A 25459-nucleotide genomic window follows, 5' to 3' on the forward strand; every position below is an offset into this window, starting at 1 on the left:
TGTCTAGCCCCATGTCAGATTTCAAAATTAAATATAAAAAAATCTGTTTGCTCTTTTGATAAACAGATTTCAGTGCAGTATTCTGCTGGAGCAGCTCTATTAACTGATGTGTTTTGAAAAAAACAAGTTTTCCCATGACAGTATCCCTTTAAGGTGCTATGCATAGACTTAATGGCCACAGGAGGTGGCTCTATGTTATAACAGGAATTAATATAGCAAGACTTTCATGTGGCTTATTTGTACTATCATGTAGCAACATGCTAAGGGGTGGTTCATCTTCAAATTAACTTTTAGTATGTTATAGAATGGCCAATTTTTCAATTGGTCTTCATTATTTATTTTTTATAGTTTTTGAATTATTTGCCTTCTTCTTCTGACTCTTTCCAGCTTTCAAATCGGGGTCACTGACCATATCTAAAAAACAGATGCTCTGTAACAAATGTATTGTTACATTTGTTACATATTGTAAGGCTACAAATGTATTGTTATTGCGTCTTTTTATTACTCATCTTTCTATTCAGACCTCCCCAATTCATATTCCAATCTCTTATTAAAATCAATGCATGGTTACTAGGGTAATTTGGACTCTAGCAACCAGATGGCTGAAACTGCAAACCAGAGAGCTTCTGAATAAACAGCTAAATAACTAAATAAAATAAAAAAAATATTAAAAAATGAAAACCAGTTGCAAATTTTCTCAGAATATCCACTTCTTCATCATACTAACAGTTAATTTAAAGATGAACAACCCCTTTAACCAGTTTAGTAAATTCCTTGCTTAACTGGTACTGCAGATACTGTTAAATCCAGACTATAAGAAGCACGATATATAGTCTGTCAGATAAAAAAAGACATACTCTCTTAAAAGTTCCATGTACCTGGATGTAGGTGTGCTTCGTGGAGTGTGCGGTCGTTCTAGGCTCAGGTGAGTGGTGCCAGTATTCGGTACAGGACGGAGCTCAGCAACTTCATTCAGAGAAAAAAGTGAAGCAGCTCTTTGCACTAAAGCAAAAACAAACAATTGATTAAGTTACACCAATGTAATGTGATTGGATCTTCATTACACTTTATAATAAAGGTGTTATTTTGTGACTCTGTACAATAAAAGGTCTGATCTTACAAACACAGTACAATACAGTATCTATTTTCAACCAATCTGTTTCATGCAGTGTCTGATCTCCCACACTGTAAAAAACTGGAGCTGACCTCCTGGACATAGGGTTGCCATCCGGCCGATATTTTACCGGTCTAGCCGGTAATTTGCAATACCATTTACAAAAGCCTTTGCCCACCGGTGAAAACATAAATTTTCTTCGGCTTTGGGTGATGTGGCCTTTTGCGGCACTACATTGTGGCCCGCCCCTTTCTGTGTCACATCCTGCTGACTCCGCCCCTTTTTGCATCACGGCCCACCCCTTAATTACCGCCCCCACCACTGCCTGCGTGGTGGCAACCTTAACTGGACACCACAAAACACAGGGACTGATCTTCAACCTCAATGCAAAACACAGGGCCTGATCTTCCCCCTTCAAACACTTTTCTCAATTCAGTTGGTTTCAGACAGTTCTATTTGTGACCGTTTTCAATTATTGGGGGAGGGGGGGATTGCCAACACTAACTATTCTAAATTGATACATTTAGTTGATAATTTGTTATTTTAGTTCCTGCTGAGAAAATCCCTGAGTTTCATTAAAGGCGACTGTTAGAATTGATACAATAGTTGCCAATATTCCCACAGATCCTGCTGAAAAATGTATCAACTAATTGTTTTAACTAAATGTAACAAATTGTAACAGTTCAGATGCTCCTGGATCACTGAGCTGCTGGACTGAAACACTAACATTGAACTTAAATTTTGGTAATTGTTTATGGTGAACAATCACATGTACATGTTCAGTACATGCAGGGCCGCCATTAGAAATCACGGGGCACCGTACAACAAATTTTTCTGGGCCCCGCCCACCCTACACAGGGACTTCGGCACTTCGCTAAGGTGAGGCACGGCTTTGGTGCTGTCAAGGGGGGACCGGTTATTTTGAAAAGTGCAGCACCCCTTTTTGGCCCGGTACCCCCTGAGGGGGCCCTGAGTACATGCTCTGATCTCCCAGAACTATACAATATAAGGTTATAGGCTATAGTACTGTGCGATACAGAGCACATTCTGCTCTACTTTGTACAATACAGAACACGTTCCCACACTGAACAACACAGGGTCTACATCTACTCCACTATAATCAATGCAGGGTTTGACCAAACAATGTCACATTACAGGATTTGTATATTGCTGTACCAGATCTATTCAGAGATCCAACACAGGCTTTTCTGCTGCATTTTGTTGTATGTGATTTAAACCCCTTACCCCGTGCAATACATGGGCCTGGATCACCACTTGTGCAAAGTGAAAAATACAGTCTTAACACTTCATGCCAATACACCAGAGTCTTAAAGCGAATAGTCTCATTCCCTGTACAAAAATATTTGAGCGGTTACCTTCATAAGCCTTAGCAGCACTGACCAAGCTTGACCACTCTAGCCCAGAAGCAGTTTCTGGAAGTGGCATCATGCCGGGGTCCATCTGCGATGCATTTGAGTCACGTATCTCAGTGAGAGACAGCTCCGAGGAAGAGATATTCGCTGTAGATACAGAGAGAAAACAAAAACGTTATTAAAAATAATGCCATTTAAGGATTATTGTTAAAAATGGTAAACTGGGTTACTCCACACACATGCTGCCATTACAAATGAGTATTGGAAACTGCCATGACATTCTAATACTAAGATTCCAGATTTAAAGAATGAATGTTGCAAATACAGTAGACGAATGGAGTGGAAAAGAACACAAGTAAAAACACTACGTTTGTGTCTAGTACCATTGTAGAGTTTCCTTTTAAAATTGCAATTATTCTAGTAAAACAATAGACAGGAACTGTCCCCATGGAGAAGCTTATCGTGGTGACCACCATATTTATTTCATCGGTGTGATCCTGATGGTCAATATCTGAATATGATCCTGAAGTAACTTGTGCCGGACTGAAAATCAACAAGTGCCACTGTTCTAACCTGATGGTGGTGCTGCAAGATGAGCCTCCAGCTGGAGTAATGTTTAGAAGTGAGCACATTAGCACTTTACATAATGTTGCTTTCAGCTCATATTGTTGTTTCTTCAAAATGGCTGCTGCCTGCTTGCTATAATTATGAATTGCCAGACTGAAGGAAACAAGATTCAAATAATTTATACAGTGTAATTAAAGGTTATTTTTCTTTACTAACGTGATAAAACAGGATTTGGAATAATTTTTTCGGGTGACAGGTCCCCTTTAAAGGGATACTGTTAAGGGAATTTTTTTTTTTTCTCAAAATGAATCAGTTAATAGTGCTGCTCCAGCAGAATTCTGCACTGAAATCCATTTCTCAAAAGAGCAAACAGATTTTTTTTATATTCAATTTTGAAATCTGACATGGGGCTAGACATATTGTCACTTTCCCAGCTGCCCCAAGTCATGTGACTTCTGCTCTGATAAACTTCAATCACTCTTTACTGCTGTACTCCAAGATGGAGTAATATCACCCCCTCCCTTCCCCCCAGCAGCCAAACAAAAGAACAATGGGAAGGTAACGAGATAGCAGCTCCCTAACACAAGATAACAGCTGCCTGGTAGATCTAAGAACAACACTCAATAGTAAAAACCCATGTCCCACTGAGACACATTCAGTTACATTGAGAAGGAAAAACAGCAGCCTGCCAGAAAGCATTTCTCTCCTAAAGTGCAGGCACAAGTCACATGACCAGGGGCAGCTGGGAAATTGACAAAATGTCTAGCCCCATGTCAGATTTCAAAATCGAATATAAAAAAATCTGTTTGCTCTTTTGAGAAATGGATTTCCGTGCAGAATTCTGCTGGAGCAGCACTATTAACTGATTCATTTAAAAAAAAAAAACAATTTTCCCATGACAGTATCCCTTTAAGTAACAAAATATACAAGATTACCACACGCACAATTTAGAGAGGTAAAAACCATGATTCTAAATAAGTAAATATATTTCCTTTACTCAATTCCAGTTTTTAAAAAAATTCTAATTACATTTTTGAGATTTATCCTACTCTGGCCCTTTAAGAACTCGAAATCGACTATTTACCACCTTAAACCTGCTGAATTGCTGTATAAGTCAATGGGAGAGGTCCAGTGAGCAAGTTGGTGATTTTTGTAGCCTTCCTGACATTCGAGTTTTTTTTTTCTGAGAAAAAAACTTGAATTCAGTTTGATCAAATTCGATTCAAGTTTTCGACTCAGTAAAATTCGTCCTAGTTTAAGATATTACATTTTTATAATAAATAATCGAATATTCGAATTCATGTGAGTTAAAAGATAACTTACATGAATTTGAAATTCGAAAATTGATAGCAGGGATGGGATAGGGATAGTACGGCCGAACCCTGGAATACTTTGCAAAAGATTTCGCCGAATACCCAACCGAATCCTAATTTGCACATGCAAATTGGGGGGTGGGAAGGGGAAACCATTTTTTACTTCCAGGTTTGAAGACAATAAGCATTTCCAAAAACTTGTGTGTGACCAATATAAAGAGCCGATTTTAAAGAGGCAGTTACCACTTTTCTCCAATAGGCTGGGCGTTTGCTGCCAGCGGACAGGCATTGTGTTGGATGGGTAGCAGCTGGTGAACAAGGCATCCCCACTTAAAGAGGAATCCATTCCAGAAGAGCAGGCAAACCCTGGGTCCCTGCGGCCGCTGCAGAGGCTCTCGTCTGAAAGTGTTCTCTGCAAGGTCTTTTGGGGAGACTAGGAGAGAAGAGAGGATGTTAGAAGAACAGATTAATCTTTACCAGGAAAAAAAAGGTTTGCTTTCTTATTAAGTAGTCACTGCTTTACTCTAAACAAAAATATGGCACATTACAAGTGAAGCAGTTTCATTATTTGAATTAAAAACCCTGCACCTGTACTGGTTGTTTAAAGGGATACGGTCGTGGAAAAAAAATGATTTTTTTTTACAAAACGCACCAGTTAATAGTGCTGCTCCAGCAGAATTCTGCACTGAAATCCGTTTCTAAAAAGAGAAAACAGATTTTTTTTATATTTAATTTTGAAATCTGACATGGGGATAGACATATTGTCAGTTTCCCAGCTGTCCCCAGTCATGTGACTTGTGCTCTGATAAACTTCAGTCACTCTTTACTGCAAGTTGGAGTGATATCACCCCCTCCTGCCCCCAGCAGCCTAAACACAGAATAATGGGAAGGTAACCAGATAGCAGCTCCCTAACACAAGATAACAGCTGCCTGGTAGATCTAAGAACAGCACTCAATAGTAAAATCCCACTGTGACACCTTCAGTTACATTGAGTAGGAGAAACAACAGCCTGCCAGAAAGCAGTTCCATCCTAAAGTGCTGGCTCTTTCTGAAAGCACATGACCAGGCAAAATGACCTGAGATGCACCTACACACCAATATTACAACTAAAAAATACACTTGCTGGTTCAGGAATGAAATTTTATATTGTAGAGTGAATTATTTGCAGTGTAAACAGTGTCATTTAGAAATAAAAACTACATCATAAAAATCATGACAGAATCCCTTTAAGAACCTGGTGCTACAGAGAAAAATGTCCCTGCTTAAACATTTGCCCAGTAGCAGGCAGTAAACACCATGGCAGGCCATAGATATATGCACAATTTTTAGATTAGTAGTCTGTTGGGAATAATAGCACAAAGACATGACATTTGCATTTAAAGATCAAGCTATACAGATGCAGCCACTTTGGTTTGTCTGTTTGACACAGAATAACTAAACACAGATATCCCATTTATCTCATTTAACACAGAAAACTGTGACACAACATCCCATCTAATTAAAGCATTCACCATTGTGAACAATGGTGCTTTGGTATGCTAATAAAAAGGTTAAATGCATTAAATGAGTTAAGATAACTTTAGATAACACAGTTTCTTCAATTAACTCTGAGTCATGACGCATTTAACTCACAAATCCAAGTGGCTTCATCTGTATGTTCCACACTATTATATACAACTTTGCAATGGCAGACTATAACTAGCAATTCCAGTTTTTTGTTATGCCTGACTTTATACTGGAAGTCTATATGTAACAATGGAATCTTTATGTAGCAAGCTGCACACTTACAGTCAGTACATAATGCCACAGACCTGTGCCTACTTATTTATTCTGTAATAAATACACACCATGCAGTCCTGCTCGTGGTCTGATCCAAAATTATCCATTAAAATAAGCCTTTTCAAGTCATCCTCAATGGTGGACTTGTAGTTTCTGCGAGGTGATCGCAAGTCTCGGAGTGAGGCTCGTAGCCTGGGCTGACCAAAAACGTTCTTTGTGTTCACATCTACTTGCCTGAAAGAGATGGGAAGCGGAGTCTGTAGTATATTGAGGTAAACATTCCCTAGCTGACTGACCAAAAGAAAAATGTACTGGATGTGATGAATGGAAAATGGAAATTCCATAAGTTATTAAAAATGATGTGTACTTCTTAGCTATTCATACATATTTGTATATATCTATATATACATACATAAGCAGATCAACAAACATTTATCTACATCAGCGCACATATATGGCTATTACCAAGCTCCAAGCTTTGGTTTAGAACTACCAAAGCATGTGGTTTATATTTTTTAGCTTTGACAGTGATAAAATGCCTTGTATGTTGTGTACTTAACTTCTTTCAATCAACATTGAAAATACATTAGTATATTAAAGAAACCGTAACACCAACAAAGAAAGTGTTTTAGCATGAACTGGTAAAAGCTGTGTTACTGCTTCATGAAGACTATTATAGTTTAAATAAACAAGCTGCTGTGTAGCCATGGGGGCAGCCATTCAAGCACAGGATACACAGCAGATAACAGATAAGTACTACTATAGTTTATATAAACAAGCTGCTGTGTAGCCATGGGGGCAGCCATTCAAGCTGGAAATAGAAGAAAAGGCACATGTTACATAGCACATAACAGATAAGCATTATCCAATTCAATGGTGTTATCTGCTGTGTAACCTGTGCCTTTTCTCCTCTTTTCCAGCTTGAATAGCTGCCCCCATGGCTACACAGTAGCTTGTTTATATAAACTATAGTAGTACTTATCTGTTATCTACTGTGTATCCTGTGCTTGAATGGCTGCCCCCATGGCTACACAGCAGCTTGTTTATATAAACTATAGTAGTACTTATCTGTTATCTACTGTGTATCCTGTGCTTGAATGGCTGCCCCCATGGCTACACAGTAGCTTGTTTATATAAACTATAGTAGTACTTATCTGTTATCTACTGTGTATCCTGTGCTTGAATGGTTGCCCCATTAATACACAGCAGCTTGTTTATATAAACTATAGCAGAGTTTCTGAAGCAAACACACTAGTTTTTCCAGTGAAGAGCAACCAGTACATTATATTTTAAATTACTTTGATACACTTTTCAGTTTTTGGTGTTTCTTTAAAAAGAGGAGTCAGAGTTACCATAAACTGAGGATTTGGAGTCGATGGATTTATGTACCAACTCCACCTCCCTGCTCCAGGTTTGGTAACTGGAAATGTTATTTGAAAGTTTAAGGGATCACATTGAAAATGATGTTATAGAAAATGGAAGCATTGTTTTATTAAGCATTGATCATGTCAAATAAATGTAACTGATTTTGATGATGGGGAAAGTAGTAATTTGGACAGTGGGTTGCAGTAGATGTGGTATTGCTTTAACATTCCAAACTAAGATCTGTGGGTCTTGGCAACATTGTTTGTAAATGGATAGGAACCTGGCTAAAGGATCCAGTACAGAGGGTGGTTGTTAATGGTGCTTTTGTCTACATGGAGCAGGACTCTTAATGGGACCCTATTGGGTTCTGTATTGGGTTTACTTTTATATCAAATACAAACTTTTTAAGCAAACAAGCTTTTCAGCAGAATTACAAAGAAGAAGAGGAGATCTGTCGCTGGGCGACTAATCTCCCCGAATCTGAGCGTGTGTCTCTGCCCTAAAGGAACAGTAACACCAACAAATGAAAGTATATTAAATTAATTAAAATAGAATGCACTGTTGGCCTGCACTGGTAAAACTGGTTTGTTTGCTTTAGCAGCTCTACTATAGTTTATATAAACAAGCTGCTGGGGGCAGCCATTCAAAGTTGAAAAAGGAGAAAAGGCACAGGTTACACAGCTGATAACAGATAAGCTCTTTAGTATACAATGGGATTCTACAGCTTATCTGTTATCTACTATTTGTCTTGTGCTTGAATGGCTGCACCCATGCCTACACAGCAGCTTGTTTATATAAACTGTAATAGTCTTTCTGAAGGAAACACACCAGTTTTACCAGCGCAGGGTCACGCTACATTATTTATTCATTAATTAAAAAACACTTTTTTGATGTTACTGTTCCTTTAATAGGACTAAGTTAGGATAGCTAGGTATCATAAACTTTGCTTTAGCAAGCAATGTCAGTAACAAGAAGGTAAGCAAGTTAGCACCCAGTATTGAAAATTGTATGTATTCACAGATGGATAGTATTTTTTTTTTTTACATTTTTAAAGTAAAATTATTTTTCTTTTAAGGAAGAGTCGAGCTGGGGTAAAGGTTGAGAATTTTATTCATAGGGTGGTGGGATGTCTGAGAAATTGTCTGCCTAAATATTTTTCAGTTTTGCGCCTCAATGATAATGCTTTACAAACACTCCATTCCTACTTCACTGGATAATAACCGGATAGCTAAACGTTGCCTATCTCTGTGTTTACCATATGCTACTGGGTGTATCTCTTTGTGTCTATTACGGGAAATACAAAATATTATTTTTCAATAGGATGGTGGCTTAATTATACATCACAAGACAGGAGAAAAACACACCGATACAAAACACCCTGTAAATACAACCCAAGGAAAGCCAGATCTATTTAACCATTATCATGTACAAAAACACTTTTGAATAAAAAAAAGTCAGTCAGCAACCCAATTTTAATCAAAACAGTTATGTGAGCAGGTATTTGTTAGAAAGAGCACTGACTGCTGACAATGATGTGTCGAGAAATGAATGGCTATAAACATCATTAATAAATCATACTTCTTTGGGTCTGTGAATGTAGCTTGTGTCGATGGAGTATGTTCTGGCTTCTTCCACCCTGCTGGAATCTTGTTTCTCACATTCTGACGGGAAAAGAATGATTTGGGAACAGAGCTGGACAAATGGAACGAACTGGACTGTGTCATTTGGGGAGGGTTGGAACTTTCAGGGGACTTAAAAATGCTTGTCCTGTAGGAAACAAGAAAGAAATGCACATGTAAAATGAACAGCTAGACCAGTGATCCCCAACCAGTAGCTTGTGAGCAACATATTGCTCCCCAACCCCTTGGATGTTGCTCCCAGTGGCCTCAAAGCAGGAGCTTATTTTTGAATTCCAGGCTTGGAGGCAAGTTTTGGTTGCATAATAACCAGATGTACTGCCAAACAGAGTCTCCTGTAGGCTACCAGTACATATAGGGGCTACCAAACAGCCAATCACAGCCCTTATTTGGCAGTGCACCCCCAGGAACTTATGCTTGTGTTGCTCCCCAACTCTTTTTACATCTGAATGTTGCGCACAGGTGGAAAAGGTTGGGGACCCCTGAGCTAGAGCAACAAAAGGACATAACCCTTTGATTAGTGTGATTAGCTGGGAATCTAATCAATGCAATACTGATACATGCATAAGAAAACAGGATCTCATCTCCTAATGCTGTACAACAAGTGACCATACCATATAATACTATATTTTTAGGATCAAGGTTCAAAGAGAAAAAAAACTATATACATAAACACTGATCATTTTCTTTGCCCTCTATATTCTAAATGCCCTTCTATGCCCTCTTAAAACAAATTAATATTATAGTCTCCACACTAAGATACAATTAAAGGAGAAGAAAGCTCCAAGACAGTTTATTGCCAACAGATTAGGCACAATAGTACAAGCTAGAACGCTATATTTATTCTGCAGAACGCTTTACCATACCTGAGTAAACAGCTCTAGACACTGTCTCTGTTTGTTTAGGATAGAAGCTGCCATATAAGCTTGGTGTGACATCACTTCCTGCCTGAGTCTCTCCCTACTCACTCAAAGCTCTGAGCTCAGATTACAGCAGGGATGGGAGGAGGGGGGGGGGGGAGAGGAGCAAATTGAGCATGCTCAAGCCCTGCCCTGGAGGTTTATGCTGAAAACAGGAAGTCTGATACAGAAGCCCATGTGTATACATTAAAAGGAAAGAAATACTGTCTTTCTTTTGACAGAGGACTCAGAGCAGCATTACTTTGAGGGTTTATTGATGTATTTATATAGACCTTTCTGATAAAGCTTACTTAATTTTAGCCTTTCCTTCTCCTTTAAAGGTCATTAAAGACCAAAGTAGCGCGCTGCTCAGCTCAAGAAAGTACCTGGACGTCTCTTGTTTAAGTCAGTAATAAAACACATAACTACCATTTATTGTTATCAAAATAAGTTAACAAACCAGTCTCTCCTGTTAAACAAAATCTTCTTTGACTACAGGTGAAAAGAACAGCGGATCAAACAATCGAATTCAGCAGTCACTTGTAACTAAAATTGTCTGATCCATTGTCAGTATATTGTCAGATCTCGGGCACAAAGCACAATGCAGGGTTTGGACGGTGTAACCTATTTTGAAGAAGGTGTTATTGCTGCCTCTTATGATCAGATAATCTATGGCTATAGCTCTTGTTTTACACTATATTTGTCTTTCTGGAAACTTCTTTCTCCTTTTCTGTGCTGAGATCAAAGAGAAGAAAGAATAGTTGTAGCCAGGTGCTATTCACTCTGTCTGAAACAGCAAAAGACTCACTGCCTAGCATTGGCTGTATACATTGCTGTTCAAAAAGATTAAGGCTGTAGTGATAGTATTGCCACAGGGTAATGATAGTATTTCTTTAAGAACAATTATGGATTTTATATATCATTGTGAGTGCTCGATCAAATCTAACATAAATCTTCACATAGAGCTGCTCTCCAATATTCCGTGAATCAAATCTTTATTGCAAAAATGTGGGTGTCCAACGTTTTGGCTCACCATAGGGCCTTTTTTCCTTGATTAAGGCCCTATGGTGGGCCGGACACACAAATTTATGTACCACAAAAAGTTTTTTCAAGGTATTCCCGGAGTTCAATCCTCTAGACGTTTCTAGACAAATTTCCAAAATGATGGAACAGCGCTCCCTAAGAAGCTCGAGGAAAGACAGCAAGAAAAATTATATGTATATAGTGCAGTATTTTTTACTTTTTCTGAAACACCTTTTTGTGCTCCCCTTTCATAAATTACTGATAATTAAAAAAAAAAAAAAAAAAAAAAGCCTTTGATGAAGTCGGAGTGACGAAACGTGTCAGGTGGAGCTTAGTGACATTATCCATGAAGCGCCCAGAGAGAAGACACGCGGCTGTAAGAAACTTTGAACACAGCGGAGAAATAAAGCATGCTGGGAACTGGACTGACTGATGAGCACTTTTTATCGTATTTATGCGAGTGCAATTTTAAATCTATTAGAAAAAAAATAAACGCTTTTACACTATCTATAGCTCATTTGTTCCTAGAGACAACAGCGGACAAACTACAGGAGAGAGATGTTCTTATTGAAAGCGAAATATTAAGTTAAACGTTTCTGAGTACCCACCCAGTCTTGGTTTTTGAAAGTTTTAGAGGGGAAGTTAACCCTATTTTAGTATTCACGAGTGAACTGAAGTGGTTTGAAAGGGAATGTTAACCCTAATACAACATTCACCAAAAAATGACACTGGTGAAAGAAAAAATATTTTTAATTTCATAACTATCAGTACTTAATAAAAGGGGAGCACAAAAAAAATTTAAAAGTAAAAAATACTGCACTATATACATATAATTTTTCTTGCTGTTTTTACTCAATCTTCTTAGGGAGTGCTGTTCCATCATTTTGGAAATTTACGTGTGTGTGTGTGTATATCTATATAAATATATATAGATATATATATATATATATATAGATAGAGATATATATATATATATATATATATATATATATATATATATATATATATATATATACACACTATGTTATAGGTGTCCTCAATTCACATTACCTTGTTTGGTTAAAAACATTTCCTCCAGTGTTCCCCGGTGAGTAAAGTTTGGGTCTGTACCCCTTGCTGGAGGACAAGGACTCCTTCCTTTTTTCCCTGGAGCTGCTGTCGTGCATGCCTGGATAAGTGGAGCAGGCCACTGGTTTCTGTGGCTTGTCCCTGCGTGGGGTGGGCTGCGCAGGTTTGGTGTGGGGAAAATTAGGAAGGGTGGTGTCGATGCCACTGTCGTTGGAAGTGCCTTTGGAGAGATGATCAAGATCTAAATCCGGCTGTTCTGGGGTTTCGAACCAGCGCTCGTCACTCTGGTTGCTGGAGGCGGTGCTGGATAGTGTGTTGCTGCTGGAGTGGCTAGAATACTGTGGCTCACCCTGGAGGGGCAAGGAGGGAAGGTGTAGTTACATGCAGGGACAAAAAGGAACACAATGACCCTATGAAGGAGGCTGAGGTTGGGGTCAAGCACATGCATTAAAGCTTGTGTGCTCCTATCACGTCTGAATACCATCCCTTCTGGCTGCTTACAGATCCCCAGCACCTGCTATAACAAAGAAATATTGTGATACTCACACGTGAATGGCTGTGAGGAGAATTCTTCCCTGGTATCTCCTGCCTGCCAGGCCTTTTGTTTACACCCGTGCCTGCACGATTCTGGGCTGGAATGTGCCACATCGGTTCTACAAAGACACAATTTCTCATCATTCTTTGTACGTAAGCATTAGCATCACTGACAGAATAATTAAAATGCCTGTGTGTAAATCTTAGAGGTTGGTGAGAGATACTGGGGGGGAGGAGCACGGATTAGCAGGCAGTTTACAACGAAAGGCATAAGCAAGATGATAGATGAGATAAGCTTGGAACATTATTGCTATTCAGCAATCACTAGCAATTTAACACCTATAAACAAAGTCTCACTCCCAGGATATTTCTCTTGCAAAGCACCACACATGATGTATAGCAGAGAGCGGCTTACATTATGGGGCATTTTATCAAGAATCGAATTTGTGAGTTGCATAAGGGTTTTTCTACCTCGGATAAACTCGAATTTCTAATGATCGAGTTCATGTCCCGAAAAAATCCAAAACGCTCGGGTTTATGTCCAGAAAGCTCAAATTGATCGGGTTTTCTGATAAAAAACAGAAAAACCTCCGATAAAAAACAGAAAATTGAGCTTTGCCTAGGACAACTTTCATTGACTTCTATATGACCTCACCATCTTTTAGATGGCACATTTTTACATTAGAATTTTTGAAGTTTTTATGCTTAATAAATAATAGACATTCAAGTTCTTAGCTATGAGGAAAGACTGGCCAAATTGGGGATGTTCACGCTGGATAAGAGGCGCTTAAGGGGAGATATGATAACTATGTATAACAGGATTTTTGATACTCACCGTTAAATCTGTTTCTCTGTAGTCGATAAGGGGGACACAGGGACAGATGGGGTTAAGCTCAACCCTCTAGGAGGCAGGACACTTAGAATAAAAAAGAAAAAGGGGGCGTGCCAATACCATGGCTTAACCCAACCTAGAACTAAACCATTCAGTTAGTAACAAAGAGACTGCAAAGTAATAAGCAAACAATCGCAGAACTGGTAAACAGGAAAACTTTTCACTTGAGGACCAACCGGTCCAACTCGCTGAAGGGCGGGAAGCCCTGTGTCCCCCTTATCGACTACAGAGAAACAGATTTAACGGTGAGTATCAAAAATCCTGTTTTCTCTGTCGTCTCAAGGGGGACACAGGGACAGATGGGGACTTAACAAAGCAGCCCCAACAAAAGAAACAGGGTGGGAGCAAGATAAAGACACCTCACTGTACCACCGAATGCAGTACCTTCCGGCCAAAGGCAGCTTCGGCCGAGGAAAAGGTATCGAGGCAATAGAATTTTGTAAATGTGTGTACGGAAGACCAGGTGGCCGCTCTGCAGATCTGGTCCAAAGAAGCTGAATTCCGCCATGCCCAGGAGGCAGCCACCGACCTTGTTGAGTGAGCCCGAAGACCTGCCGGGGGAGTACGACCCTTGGAAATGTAGGCCTTCTCAACGGTCTCTCTGATCCATCGGGCAATGGACACCTTAGACGCCGCCAATCCCCTTCGAGTCCCCGAGTGCAGAATGAACAGGGACTGCGAACGCCGGAAAGATTTGGACCTTTCCAGATACCAACGGAGAGCTCTGACGACATCCAGGGCGTGAAGCCTGCGTTCCTTGTCATTTTTGGGATTCGGACACAGGGATGGTACGACGATCTCCTGATTGATGTGGAAAGAAGTCACCACTTTGGGAAGAAAAGACGGGACAGTGCGCAGAACAGCCTTGTCCTTGTGAAGAACAAGGAAGGCCGGATCACATGACAAGGCGCCGAGTTCCGAAACCCTCCTGGCAGAGGAGATTGCCACAAGGAAAACGACCTTCCGGGTAAGCCAGTCCTCCGAGACCGTTCCAAGCGGTTCGAAGGGAGGATCCAGAAGGGCGTCCAGGACAAGGTTGAGGTCCCAACCAGGAGTCGTAGAACGGAAAGGGGGAGCAACGTGAGCCACCCCTTGGAGGAAGGTATGGACCGCGTCATCCATGGCCAGACGGGATTGGAGTAAGACAGACAGTGCCGAAACCTGCACTTTTAAGGAGCTGAGTTTCAGGCCCAGCTGCAGACCCCTTTGGAGAAAGGATAAAACTCGAGGGATGACACAGTCCATGAAGGAAGAATCCGCTGAGGGGACAGAGGTCTCCCTGCACCAGGTCCAATAGTTCCGCCAAACCCTGTGGTAGGCCTTCGAAGACGTGGATTTGCGGGACTTCAACATGGTGGCGATGACATCTTCTGCTATCCCCTGTCGTCTCCAGATGGCTGCCTCAATAGCCATCCCGTCAAAGCGAAGAGGCCCGGGTTGTGATGGACGATAGGACCCTGAAGTAGTAGGTCGGGTCTCGGAGAGAGACGCAGAGGCCGGGCTACGGACATCTCCTGAAGATCCGAGAACCAAGTTCGCCGGGGCCAGAAGGGGGCTATGACGATGGCCGTGATGTGAGACTGCCGCATCTTCTTCAGCACCCGAGGTAGCATGGGAAGAGGAGGGAAGACATAGGCGAGGTCGAATCGCCAGGTCTGAGTCATGGCGTCTATTCCCACTGCCAGAGGATCGCGGGAGCGGGCGAAGAAGGCGGGTACCTTGCGATTGACTCTGGACGCCATCAAATCGATCTCCGGAAGACCCCAGTGGTCCACGATTTCCGCAAACGTGTCCGGGTGAAGCTCCCATTCTCCCGGTTCCAGAAGGTGTCGACTGAGGAAGTCGGCGCTGGTGTTGTCCACTCCCGGGATGTGAATGGCGGAAAGTTTTACCGAGCTGGCTTCCGCCCAGTGCAGTATCTGTTGAACCTCCGCCAAGGCGGCCTTGCTGCGAGTCCCGCCTTGCCTGTTGATGTATGCGACGGTGGTGGAGTTGTCGCTTTGCACCCGTACGGCCCGGGACTGAAGGTGGGGCGACCAGTGTCGGAGAGACAGTTTCACTGCTCTTAGCTCCAGAACGTTGATGGAGAGTTTGGACTCCTCGGGGGCCCATAGTCCTTGTGCTGACCGATTGTCCCACGTTGCGCCCCAGCCCTGGAGACTGGCATCCGTAGTTATCACTAACCAGTCTGGGGTCGCCCAGGACTGACCCTCGGACAGGTTGGTCGGCGTGAGCCACCAAAGAAGAGACTCCCTCGTCGAGTTGAGAAGGGAGATTCTCTGCGATAAGGGACCTCCCTTCCAGGTGGCTAGAATGTTGGCTTGAAGCGGGCGAAGATGCAGTTGTGCAAAGGGGACCGCCTCGATCGACGAGACCATGAGACCGAGAACCTTCATAAGGAGATGTATGGAGGGTTTGGGGGTCTGAAGTAAGGATTGCACTCGAGTTCTGATCTTCTCCTGTTTCTCCGGAGGGAGACTCACTCTTTCTGAGTGTTGAACTCGAGTCCCAGAAAAATCATCCTGTGACAGGGATGCAAGTTGGACTTCTTCCAATTGATGGTCCAGCCGAAGTCCTGAAGTAAGGCAATGGCTTTCTGAAGATCCCGTTCGCTCGTCTTTCGTCCTGGCCTTCAGGAGCAGATCGTCCAAGTAAGGCGTCACGGAGATGCCCTGGAGTCGCAGGGCTGCCGCGGTCACCGCCATGAGTTTGGTGAAGACCCTGGGGGCTGAGGAAAGGCCGAAGGGAAGAGCCACAAACTGATAGTGCCGATTTTTGAAGGCAAACCTCAGATACTGGTGATGAGGAGGCCAGATCGGTACGTGGAGATAGGCGTCTTTGATGTCCAGGGACATCAGCCACTGATCTCGTTCCATCCCCCGGATGACGGATCGAAGGGTTTCCATCTTGAACTTGACCGACCTGATGAATTTGTTGAGAAATTTGAGGTCCAGTACCGGCCTGAAGGAGCCGTCGCGTTTGGGGACCAGGAACAAATTGGAGTAGAAACCTGAGAATGTCTCCGGAGGAGGTACTGGAGTGATGACGCCACTCCGTTCCATCTGGTGGACACAATCTAGAAAGGCCATGGCCTTGGTCGCACTGGTGGGAAGTCTGGACATGAGAAACTTTCGAGGAGGGAGAGAAGAGAAGTCCAGATGATAACCTTCCGATACGATTTCGTTCACCCAGGCGTCTGAAGAGTGCCGGAGCCAGACCTCCTGGAATTGCAGTAGTCTGCCCCCGAAGGACTGCTGCGATCCCGGAGGGGGTGCCCCGTCAGCCCGAGGCGGATTTATCGGCAGAAGACTTGCTGTGGAACTTGTTGGATTTCCAAGCCGGACGTCCTTTGTCAGCTGGTTTGGAGCGAAAATTGGAACGCCCGGAAGGACTGTATCTTCTGGAGAATCGGGTAGGTTGACCCCGAAAAAATCTGCTACGGCGAGGCGGAGTAGAAGACTTGTTCTTAGACTGTGGGAGAAAAGTGCTCTTACCCCCGGTGGCCTGAGAGATAATTTTCTCGAGCTCCTCACCAAACAGTCGTTGACCCTTGAACGGAAGAGAAGTGAGGGACTTCTTGGAGCTAGTGTCGGCGGCCCAATTTTTTAGCCATAGAGTTCGACGTGCCGCCACAGCAAGGGCCGAAGTGCGAGCGGTAATTTGAGCCGTGTCCAGGGTAGCGTCGGACAGGTAGGCTGAGGCTTCAGCTAGAGAACGTACGGATTCTATAAGGTCGACCCTGGGAACGCCATCCTGCAGATCGGAAAAAATAGATTCTGCCCATGCTTGGATGGCTCTGGCCACCCAGGCCGAAGCTAACACGGGACGAAGGGTAGAACCCGCGGAAGAGTAGACAGCCTTGAGGAACCCCTCGAGACGTCTGTCGGACGGATCCTTAAAGGCCGCCGCATCGGTAACGGGTAGTGTTGTGGACTTCGAAAGTCTGGAGACCGGGGCGTCCACAGTTGGTGGCAGAGACCACCTGTCCACCAGATCCCTAGAGAAGGGATAGGATTTCGAAAATTTCCGAGTAGCCTGAAATTTTCGTTCTGGAAAGTTCCATTCCTCCTGAACAATGCTTAGAAGTTGTTCATGAGAGGGGAAACAGAGGGAAGACTTATGTTGCCTCTTAAACAAGCTGGATGATTGAGATTGAGATTCCGTGGAGGGGGTGACCTTGAGAATCTCGGTAACCCCTTGAATAATGCGATCGACGTCATGTTGAACGTCACGGCCCGCGGACTCCTCGTTGACCTCCTCTGCGTCCGAAGAGAACTCGGAAGGGGGCAATTCACCGTCGGAGTGAGAGGATTCCCCTCCAGAAGCGGAATCCTCGGACGGAGTATGGGTACTAATGTGGCCCTTGGACTTCTCCGACCTTTTGCGTTTGCCGCTGGATCTATGGTCCAGCTTGGCCAAGGCTTTACCTAGAGTATCAGCAATGGATGGGAGATTCTGTAAGGAAGCTAAGGACTGAGAAAGTTGAAGCGCCCAAAGTGGGGCTGGAGGCTCAGTAGAGGGTCCGGGGGAGGGGTCTGGGACAGAGACCTCAGGAGTGGGGGTCCCCCCCGGAGTCCCCGTGCTGTCACCAGGATCAGGGTTGTCTACCTGAGTAGGAGCAGAAGAGACCCCCTTTTTGCAAGACCTGCAGAGGGGCTCACCTTGACCTCCTTTTATTTTAGCCTGGCAGTTTTTGCAGGTGAAATATGTAATTTGTGCTGCTGCTTTTGCTGGTGCTCTCCCCCCTGCCCTAGGGAAAAGTCCCCCTGACTTACCCTCTGCCATTATAGCGGTGTCTGAGTTACCTGCTGAATGGTAGCAATGGTACTGTTTAGGGCTGTAATACGCTGAACCCTGGCAATGGAAGGGTTAATTGTGCACGGCTGTAATGCGCTGTACCCTGGAAATGGAAGGGTTAACTTGCGCGCGTCCAGTAGGGAGATCTCCTCCTCTGTCCTGTGGCCCCCTGCCGTCACGAGCCCTCAGAAGTGCGCCAGCGTGGAGAGAAGTCGGCGCGAAGGAGAAGGAAGGAAGAGGGAGTTAGGAACCGCCTCCTGTGAAAGCGCGCCTAACCATGCGTTCCACCTGGAGCGCAAAACAAAATGGCGCTGGAACGCATGGCGCGTCCCTTCCTCCTCCGCATCGAAGCAGCGGTGATCTCCCTGCACCACGAGACCGGCGGGCAGGACTGGGGAAGCCGCAGTAGGTGATGGAAGGGGAGGGAGAGCCAGCAGAGGTTAAACCACTGAGAAGGGGTTATACTCACAGTTTTGCCGCACCGGTTAGACCCTCTGCTCTCCCATAACGGAATGCAGGCATGTCTTGCCAGGACTGACCGTCAGTATAGCTAATGCTAGAAATGACTCCGGTGGGCATCCCTCGTAGGAGGCACATCACAAAGGATACAGGTAGCCCTGCTCCGGATGAAAACCTCATTTGCCAGTATTCTGACAAAATACTTCGTTGAAGAATTTTTTGTCCATCCTCCTTGGAAGCAGGACACTTAAAAACTGAATGGTTTAGTTCTAGGTTGGGTTAAGCCATGGTATTGGCACGCCCCCTTTTTCTTTTTTATTCTAAGTGTCCTGCCTCCTAGAGGGTTGAGCTTAACCCCATCTGTCCCTGTGTCCCCCTTGAGACGACAGAGAAAAATATATAAGGGGATCATATAATAATCTCTCTAATGCTTTATTTACCAGTAGGTCTTTCCAGCTGACACAAGGTCACCCATTCCGATTAGAAGAAAAGAGGTTCCGCCTAAATATTTGGAAGGGGTTTTTTACAGTGAGAGCTGTGAAGATGTGGAATTGTCTCCCTGAATCAGTTGTACAGGCTGAAACATTCGATTGGATTTCTTTTTAGCAAGTGAGGGATTACAGGATTATTAGGTGATAGCTCATAGTACAAATTGATCCAGGGACTAGTCCGATTAGAAGAAAAGGGGTTCACCCTAAATATTCGGTAGGTTTTTTACAGTTATTGCTGTAAAGATGTGGAAATCTCTCCCTGAATCAGTGGTACTGGCTGATATTTTCGATCCAGTCCGACTGCCATTTTGGAGTCAGGAAGGAATTTTTTCCCCCTCTGAGGCAAATTGAAGAGGCTTCAGATGGGTTTTTTGCCTTCCTCTGGATCAACTGGCAGTTAGGCAGGTTAAAATAGAGTTAAAAGGTTGAACTTGATGGACGCGTGTTTTTTACAAGAGAAAGGTGAACACATCAACATACTGAAACAACAGGCAGAGAGGGTTGTATTTTTATTTAAGTCTTGTGTTTTCTAATTTTGCCCAAAAGATCATGTTCATTTCCGAGCCTTTACATTGCTCTTTTTTTTCATCCACCTGTGGTCTTTCTGTGCCTTGGGGGACACTCGCTAAATACTTTATTCTAAGGGTTGTCTGTTACATGTTATTGGAAAACTGCAGCGTCCTTCTGTGCTATATTAAAACTTTGGGCGTGGGGCATAAAGGTTGGTATTGCCACAAAACCTAGCAGCACTGTACACATATTTCCTACTTCTCTGGCCAGTCCTCCGCCTTCAGCATTGTAAAATTATTGTTTTAAAATGATTATGTAATAAGTGGATGAACACTGGTGTTTTGTGTTACTTCTGGTATCTTTTTACTTTCATATACAATTCTAAAACTATCAACACCAATAGAAATGGTGCTGCATTACACAGAAGCCTCACCAGACTTATGTCGCTCTGAGTTCATCTCCTGAGTGCCAGTGCCTGCTGGATATTTCTCAGGACTTGGTATCCCTTCTTGTATGTAGTACGGTTCCAACTGCAGCATTGAGCGCTGGGGTGTTCCAGTTCTGCTGAAGGAATGGAAAAAAAAACGGTTTGTTTCGCTCCCTTCCAAATTAGTTTAAAGGTTCATTATTCAAACATCTTTCTACCTAAATGCATATTCTTCTTGCAAAATATATATATACAGCCATATGAAAAAGTTTAGGAACCCCTCTCAGCCTGCATAATAATTGACTCCACTTTCAACAAAAAAAAATAACAGTGGTATGTCTTTCATTTCCAGGGACGCGCTGCCGGGCCCCCCGCCCCCCTCCGTACACCCGGAAACGGCCGGGAATCGTGGCGCGTGAGCTGCCGGGGGCCCTGAGGGGGTGCGGGCCCTGGTCCAATCGCACCCCCTGCTCCCCCGGTAGCTATGCCACTGTTCATTTCCCAGGAACATCTACTGGGGTGTTTTCTGAACAAAGATTTTTAGCGAAGCAGTATTCAGTTGTATGGAATTAAATCAAATGTGAAAAACTGGCTGTGCAAAACGTTGGTCATTTTGCAAATTTGAATGCAGGTAACTGCTCAATACTGATTACTGGCAACACCAAATTGGTTGGATTAGCTCGTCAAGCCTTGAACTTCATAGGCAGGTGTGTCCAATCATGAGAAAAGGTATTTAAGGCGGCCAATTGCAAGTTGTGCTTCTGTTTGAGTCAGGACACCATGGGATCCTCAAAGCAACTCTTAAAAGACCTGGTTTAGAGGAAGGCTACAAAAAGCTATCTCAGATGTTTAAACTGTCAGTTTCAACTGTAAGGAATGTAATCAGGAAATGGAAGGCCACAGGCACAGTTGCTGTAAAACCCAGGTCTGGCAGGCCAAGAAAAATACAGGATCGGCATATGCGGAGGATTGTGAGAATGGTTACAGACAACCCAAAGATCACCTCCAAAGACCTGCAAGAACATCTTGCTGCAGATGGTGTATCTGTACATCGTTCTACAATTCAGTGCAATTTGCTCAAAGAACATCTGTATGACAAGGTGATGAGAAAGAAGCCCGTTCTGTACTCACACAAACAGAGTTGCTTGTTGTATGCAAAAGCTCATTTAGACAAGCCACAGTCATTTTGGAACAAAGTGATTTGGACCGATTAGAGTTGTTTGGTCATAACAAAAAGCACTTTGCATTGTCGGAAGAAGAATATCACATTCCAAGACAAAAAGAAATGAAATTCTGCCGGCACTTAAATGTTTAATTCTAGCCACTAGAACTGATAAGTGATGTTGCCTCACGAGGAAACTTTGAGTGACTTCGGAAAACAAAGCGATCCGAGTGCCATCCTGCTGGCGATTTAAATTCTACCCGGCGGGAAGAATTTTCGGGGTGATTTGTCGCCGGATGACTAAATCTCCCCGAATCTTCGAGTGTGTACTAATCACTAAGAGTCTGTTGGTGGGCAAAAGTTTTGAGAAGCAAATATAAAGGGATAGTGACAGAACTGGTGAGTAGAGATTATTGTGATTCAGAAGAAGTTACAGACAACTCCGAAGGTCAATTAAACTACAGTCGAACCCCCATTTTACGTCCCCTGCATTTTAAGTTTTCCCTCATTGTTGTTTTGTGTTCCCATCTATATATTATGCATAATACATTTCCCTGATTCTACATTTTCCTGTATTTTACACCATTTTTTTCTGGTCACCTGAGAAACGTAAAATGGGGGTTCTACTGTACAATTAAATATCAGTTTGTTTGCAAAGCATTAACTGTCAAATGTAAAACAACTGGCTAATATAAATCTGGCCACAGCATGAATGATAAAAAAAAAGGTAAAATAGAAAGTACAGCAGTGAAGGAATGATAAGAATAGCAATACATGTGTGAGGATGTGTTATAAAAATGTTCCACAGCTAGTAGATATAAAATAGATGGAGGAATCTCTCAAAGGCATCACCCATAAACAGAGTGAATTGTTCCTGAAATAACAGTTAATGATAGTGTCACTATCACATCCTCGGAGAGGTCAAACAGCACAATTTCTGTTTCAGATAAACTCACTAATCTAGTAATCTGTATAATTTCAGAGGCCATGGCTTAGTTTGATGAAAGGCAAGTCAACATTTCAGATTTAAAGTGATACTGTTATGGAAAAAATGTTTTTTCTTCAAAACGCAACAGCAGAATACTGCTCTAGCAGAATACTGCTTATATTTACATGGGGCTAGACATATTGGCAGTTTCCCAGCTGCCCCCAGTCATGTGACTTGTGCTCTGATAAACTTCACTCACTCTTTACTGCAAGTTGGAGTGACATCCCCCTCCCTTTCCCTCAGCAGCCTAACAACAGAACAATGTATATACAATACATATCAATTATATACTATACTAACCATAAGACTTATGAGACAATCTGCTTCACAACCAAAAAACTGGTTTAGAATCAGTTATGTATGTTTATAGTATATAAGAAATATCACATTATTAAATTGCATCATGGAGAACACTCTAAATCAATTCATACAGTTAATAATCCCTGGTTTAGCAAAATGTCTTGGCATAATATGTTCCCAATATGCAAAACCAGATATTAAACCAAATATAAATAACCTGGAACCCGAGTGCTACAAGGCAACAACCCTACTCACTGCACCGCTGTGCTCCCCATGTTTGCCCTGTCACCAGATAAAAACAGTCACATGCAGATGCCCCTGGTGGAGAGTGCATGGCTGATTCATGTAGCAGTGGGCCGGTTTAACTCACCCACACTGTATGTCGTTCAGGGCCGCCATCAGGGGGGGACTGGGGGGACACTTGTCCCGGGCCCGGCGCCTTTGGGTTTTGTGGGGGGCCCGGTAGCTGTACTCAATCTCTGGTGGGCCCCTGCTGCTGTCAGAGAGCCGCACAATCTACATTGCGCGCATCTCTCAATACAGTTTTGAGTTGTGCGAGTGCGAATGAGACTGGAATAAGTTCAATTGGAAGTAAGTTAAAATGGCAGATACTCACTGCATGGCTCAAACTAGACACGCACATTAGAGTCGGCAAGTTTTCTTATCTGCTCTAGACCCTGCTGATTTAGCAGGGGGAGTTGAGCCTCGTTATGACTTCGGGAAGGAGGGGTCAAAGGGCAAACATTGTGTCGCGGCAGCAGCATGAAAAGGCGATGTGCATCTGAAGCACAGGAAGAGAAGGAGGTCAGCAGAATGAGGATTGTGAGGACAGAATAGATAGACTGCAATGCCAGAAACGGTACATGAATAATAAAGTTGGAGCTAAAAATGAGATTTAAAAAGTAGAATTGAATGGAGAGGAAAAGAAAGGGAATAACTGTGTAAAACTTGCAGAAAACACATATGGGGGAAGAACAAAGATTACAGATTAGAAAGACAAGTAAAGAAGAAGCAAAAGCAGAGGCAGTAGGGGAAGGCAGTATCAGTGTTTGTACTGTGAGTTTTTATGAAATCTAATGCTCAGTTGTGCAGCAATTATATTATGGGATATATTGAAATTTACAGTCTGAACACAAAGCAACCCTTTAATACCTTTTTCAGGGTCTATTTTTTTTATTTTCTCACAGCAATATTCCAAAATTTTCCATAAATGAAAAAGTTTCAGGTTGTCAGGGATGCCATAATCTCTGTGGGGTCAGAAACTTTACAATTACATATTAATGTACAATTAATACAATTAAGGCAATTAATACAATGTGCCTGGGGGAAGCCTAGGCAAGAAACGACAGTTTGTGAGAAAGATAGCAAATAAAAAAAAACAAATACAAAAAGTAGTGTTGAAGTGATACCTATATTGGCTAACAATAAAAAAAAATACATTGCAAGCTTTCAAATGCTGTGCCTTTCCAGCTTTTATTTGTATTTTGCCTGATGAAGGGGCCATGGTGCTCCGAAAGCTTGTAATGTATTTTTTTTATTGTTAGCCAATATAGGTATCACTTCTACAATACTTTTTGTATTTTTTTTTTTTTATTTGTTATTTTTGCTAATGGCTACCACAGTTTTTGTTTTGAGAAAGATAGAAAAGGGTTAATTGAGGGGTCAGGGAAAAGCCAGAAGCAAAATTTATTGCCACAGATGGGAAGCAGAATCAGGGAGGCCATTTATCCAGGACTGGCTGGGTGGGTGTCTCAGGAATGTTATAGGGAAACCCTTTTGAAATAAAAAAAAATAACAAAAGTGGTATAAAGGTGATACCTTTATTGGCTAATTAATATGTCTCAGAAGAAATTTCTCAGTGAAAATTGGAGAGCAACAGCTAAAGCATTAGGAAGAAACATCACTTGATAAATAGCTTTGCTCCAAACATACCATATACCCACTTTTGTTATGTTGCTATTGATGCTGAACATGGCTCTTTAAAGGGGGAAGCATATGGTTTTTCAAATAAACAACCCGCCTACCAATTAATACTGCATAAGAGAAAAGCATGCACTCTCAAATGTGTGGGGGGCCTGACCATCAATAGCTTTTTATAACTTATGTGTGAGGGTGCTTACCGTTTTTAGCACTGATGTCTGTGTTGTTCCTTTAACTGTGGTGTGAAGCGGGCGGGATGTGGGGTGGGCAGGGCCGGGTGGGCCCCAAAATTTGTTGTACGGGGCCCCGTCATTTTTAATGGCGGCCCTGATGTCGTTACAATATGGTAGCAGATGACTGTGGTTGTTGCTCCATGTAACATTGTCAATTGCCAAACACATCAGGAATTGTTCAGTATGAAAAAAAAAAATTGGGTAAATAGCCCACACAAAATAAAAAATGTTCCTAATATAGTTAGACAAAAATGTAATGTATAAAGGCTGGAGTGACTGGATGTCTAACATAATAGCCAGAACACTACTTCCTGCTTTTCAGCTCTCTTGGTTTCCACTGATTGGTTACCAGGCAGTAACCAATCAGTGACTTGAGGGGGGCACATGGGTCATAACTGTTGCTTTTGAATCTGAACTAAATTCTGAGGGCCAATTGCAAACTCACTGAACAATTATGTCCCATGTGGCCCCCTCTTAAAGTCGCTTACTAACTCAGTTAGAGAGCTGAAAAGCAGGAAGTTGTGTTCTGTTCTGTTAGACATCCAGTCACTCCAGCCTTTATACATTACATTTTTGGCTAACTAACTATATTAGAAACTATTTTTAT

At 42.6% G+C, this 25459-nt stretch overlaps 1 protein-coding gene across 7 annotated transcripts in view; it reads right to left on the reverse strand.

The window, feature by feature from the left end:
• The window catches only part of sipa1l3.S (signal induced proliferation associated 1 like 3 S homeolog), a 136880-nt gene that overhangs the window by 7213 nt on the left and 104208 nt on the right, over positions 1–25459 (reverse strand). For 6 of the 7 annotated variants that reach the window (XM_041575288.1, XM_041575290.1, XM_041575289.1 and 3 more), the window contains 8 exons: positions 20256–20386; positions 12686–12792; positions 12122–12489; positions 9091–9279; positions 6216–6381; positions 4611–4800; positions 2491–2634; positions 879–1002 (listed from right to left, as the gene is read on the reverse strand). In XM_041575288.1, coding sequence (XP_041431222.1) covers positions 879–1002; positions 2491–2634; positions 4611–4800; positions 6216–6381; positions 9091–9279; positions 12122–12489; positions 12686–12792; positions 20256–20386 — 1419 coding nt within the window. The remainder of the gene's footprint in view (positions 1–878; positions 1003–2490; positions 2635–4610; positions 4801–6215; positions 6382–9090; positions 9280–12121; positions 12490–12685; positions 12793–20255; positions 20387–25459) is intronic. The other variant, XM_041575293.1, reaches the window with a different exon arrangement.

The sequence above is a fragment of the Xenopus laevis genome, chromosome 8S, assembly GCF_017654675.1.
Source record: "Xenopus laevis strain J_2021 chromosome 8S, Xenopus_laevis_v10.1, whole genome shotgun sequence".
Taxonomy (NCBI): Eukaryota; Metazoa; Chordata; class Amphibia; order Anura; family Pipidae; genus Xenopus; species Xenopus laevis.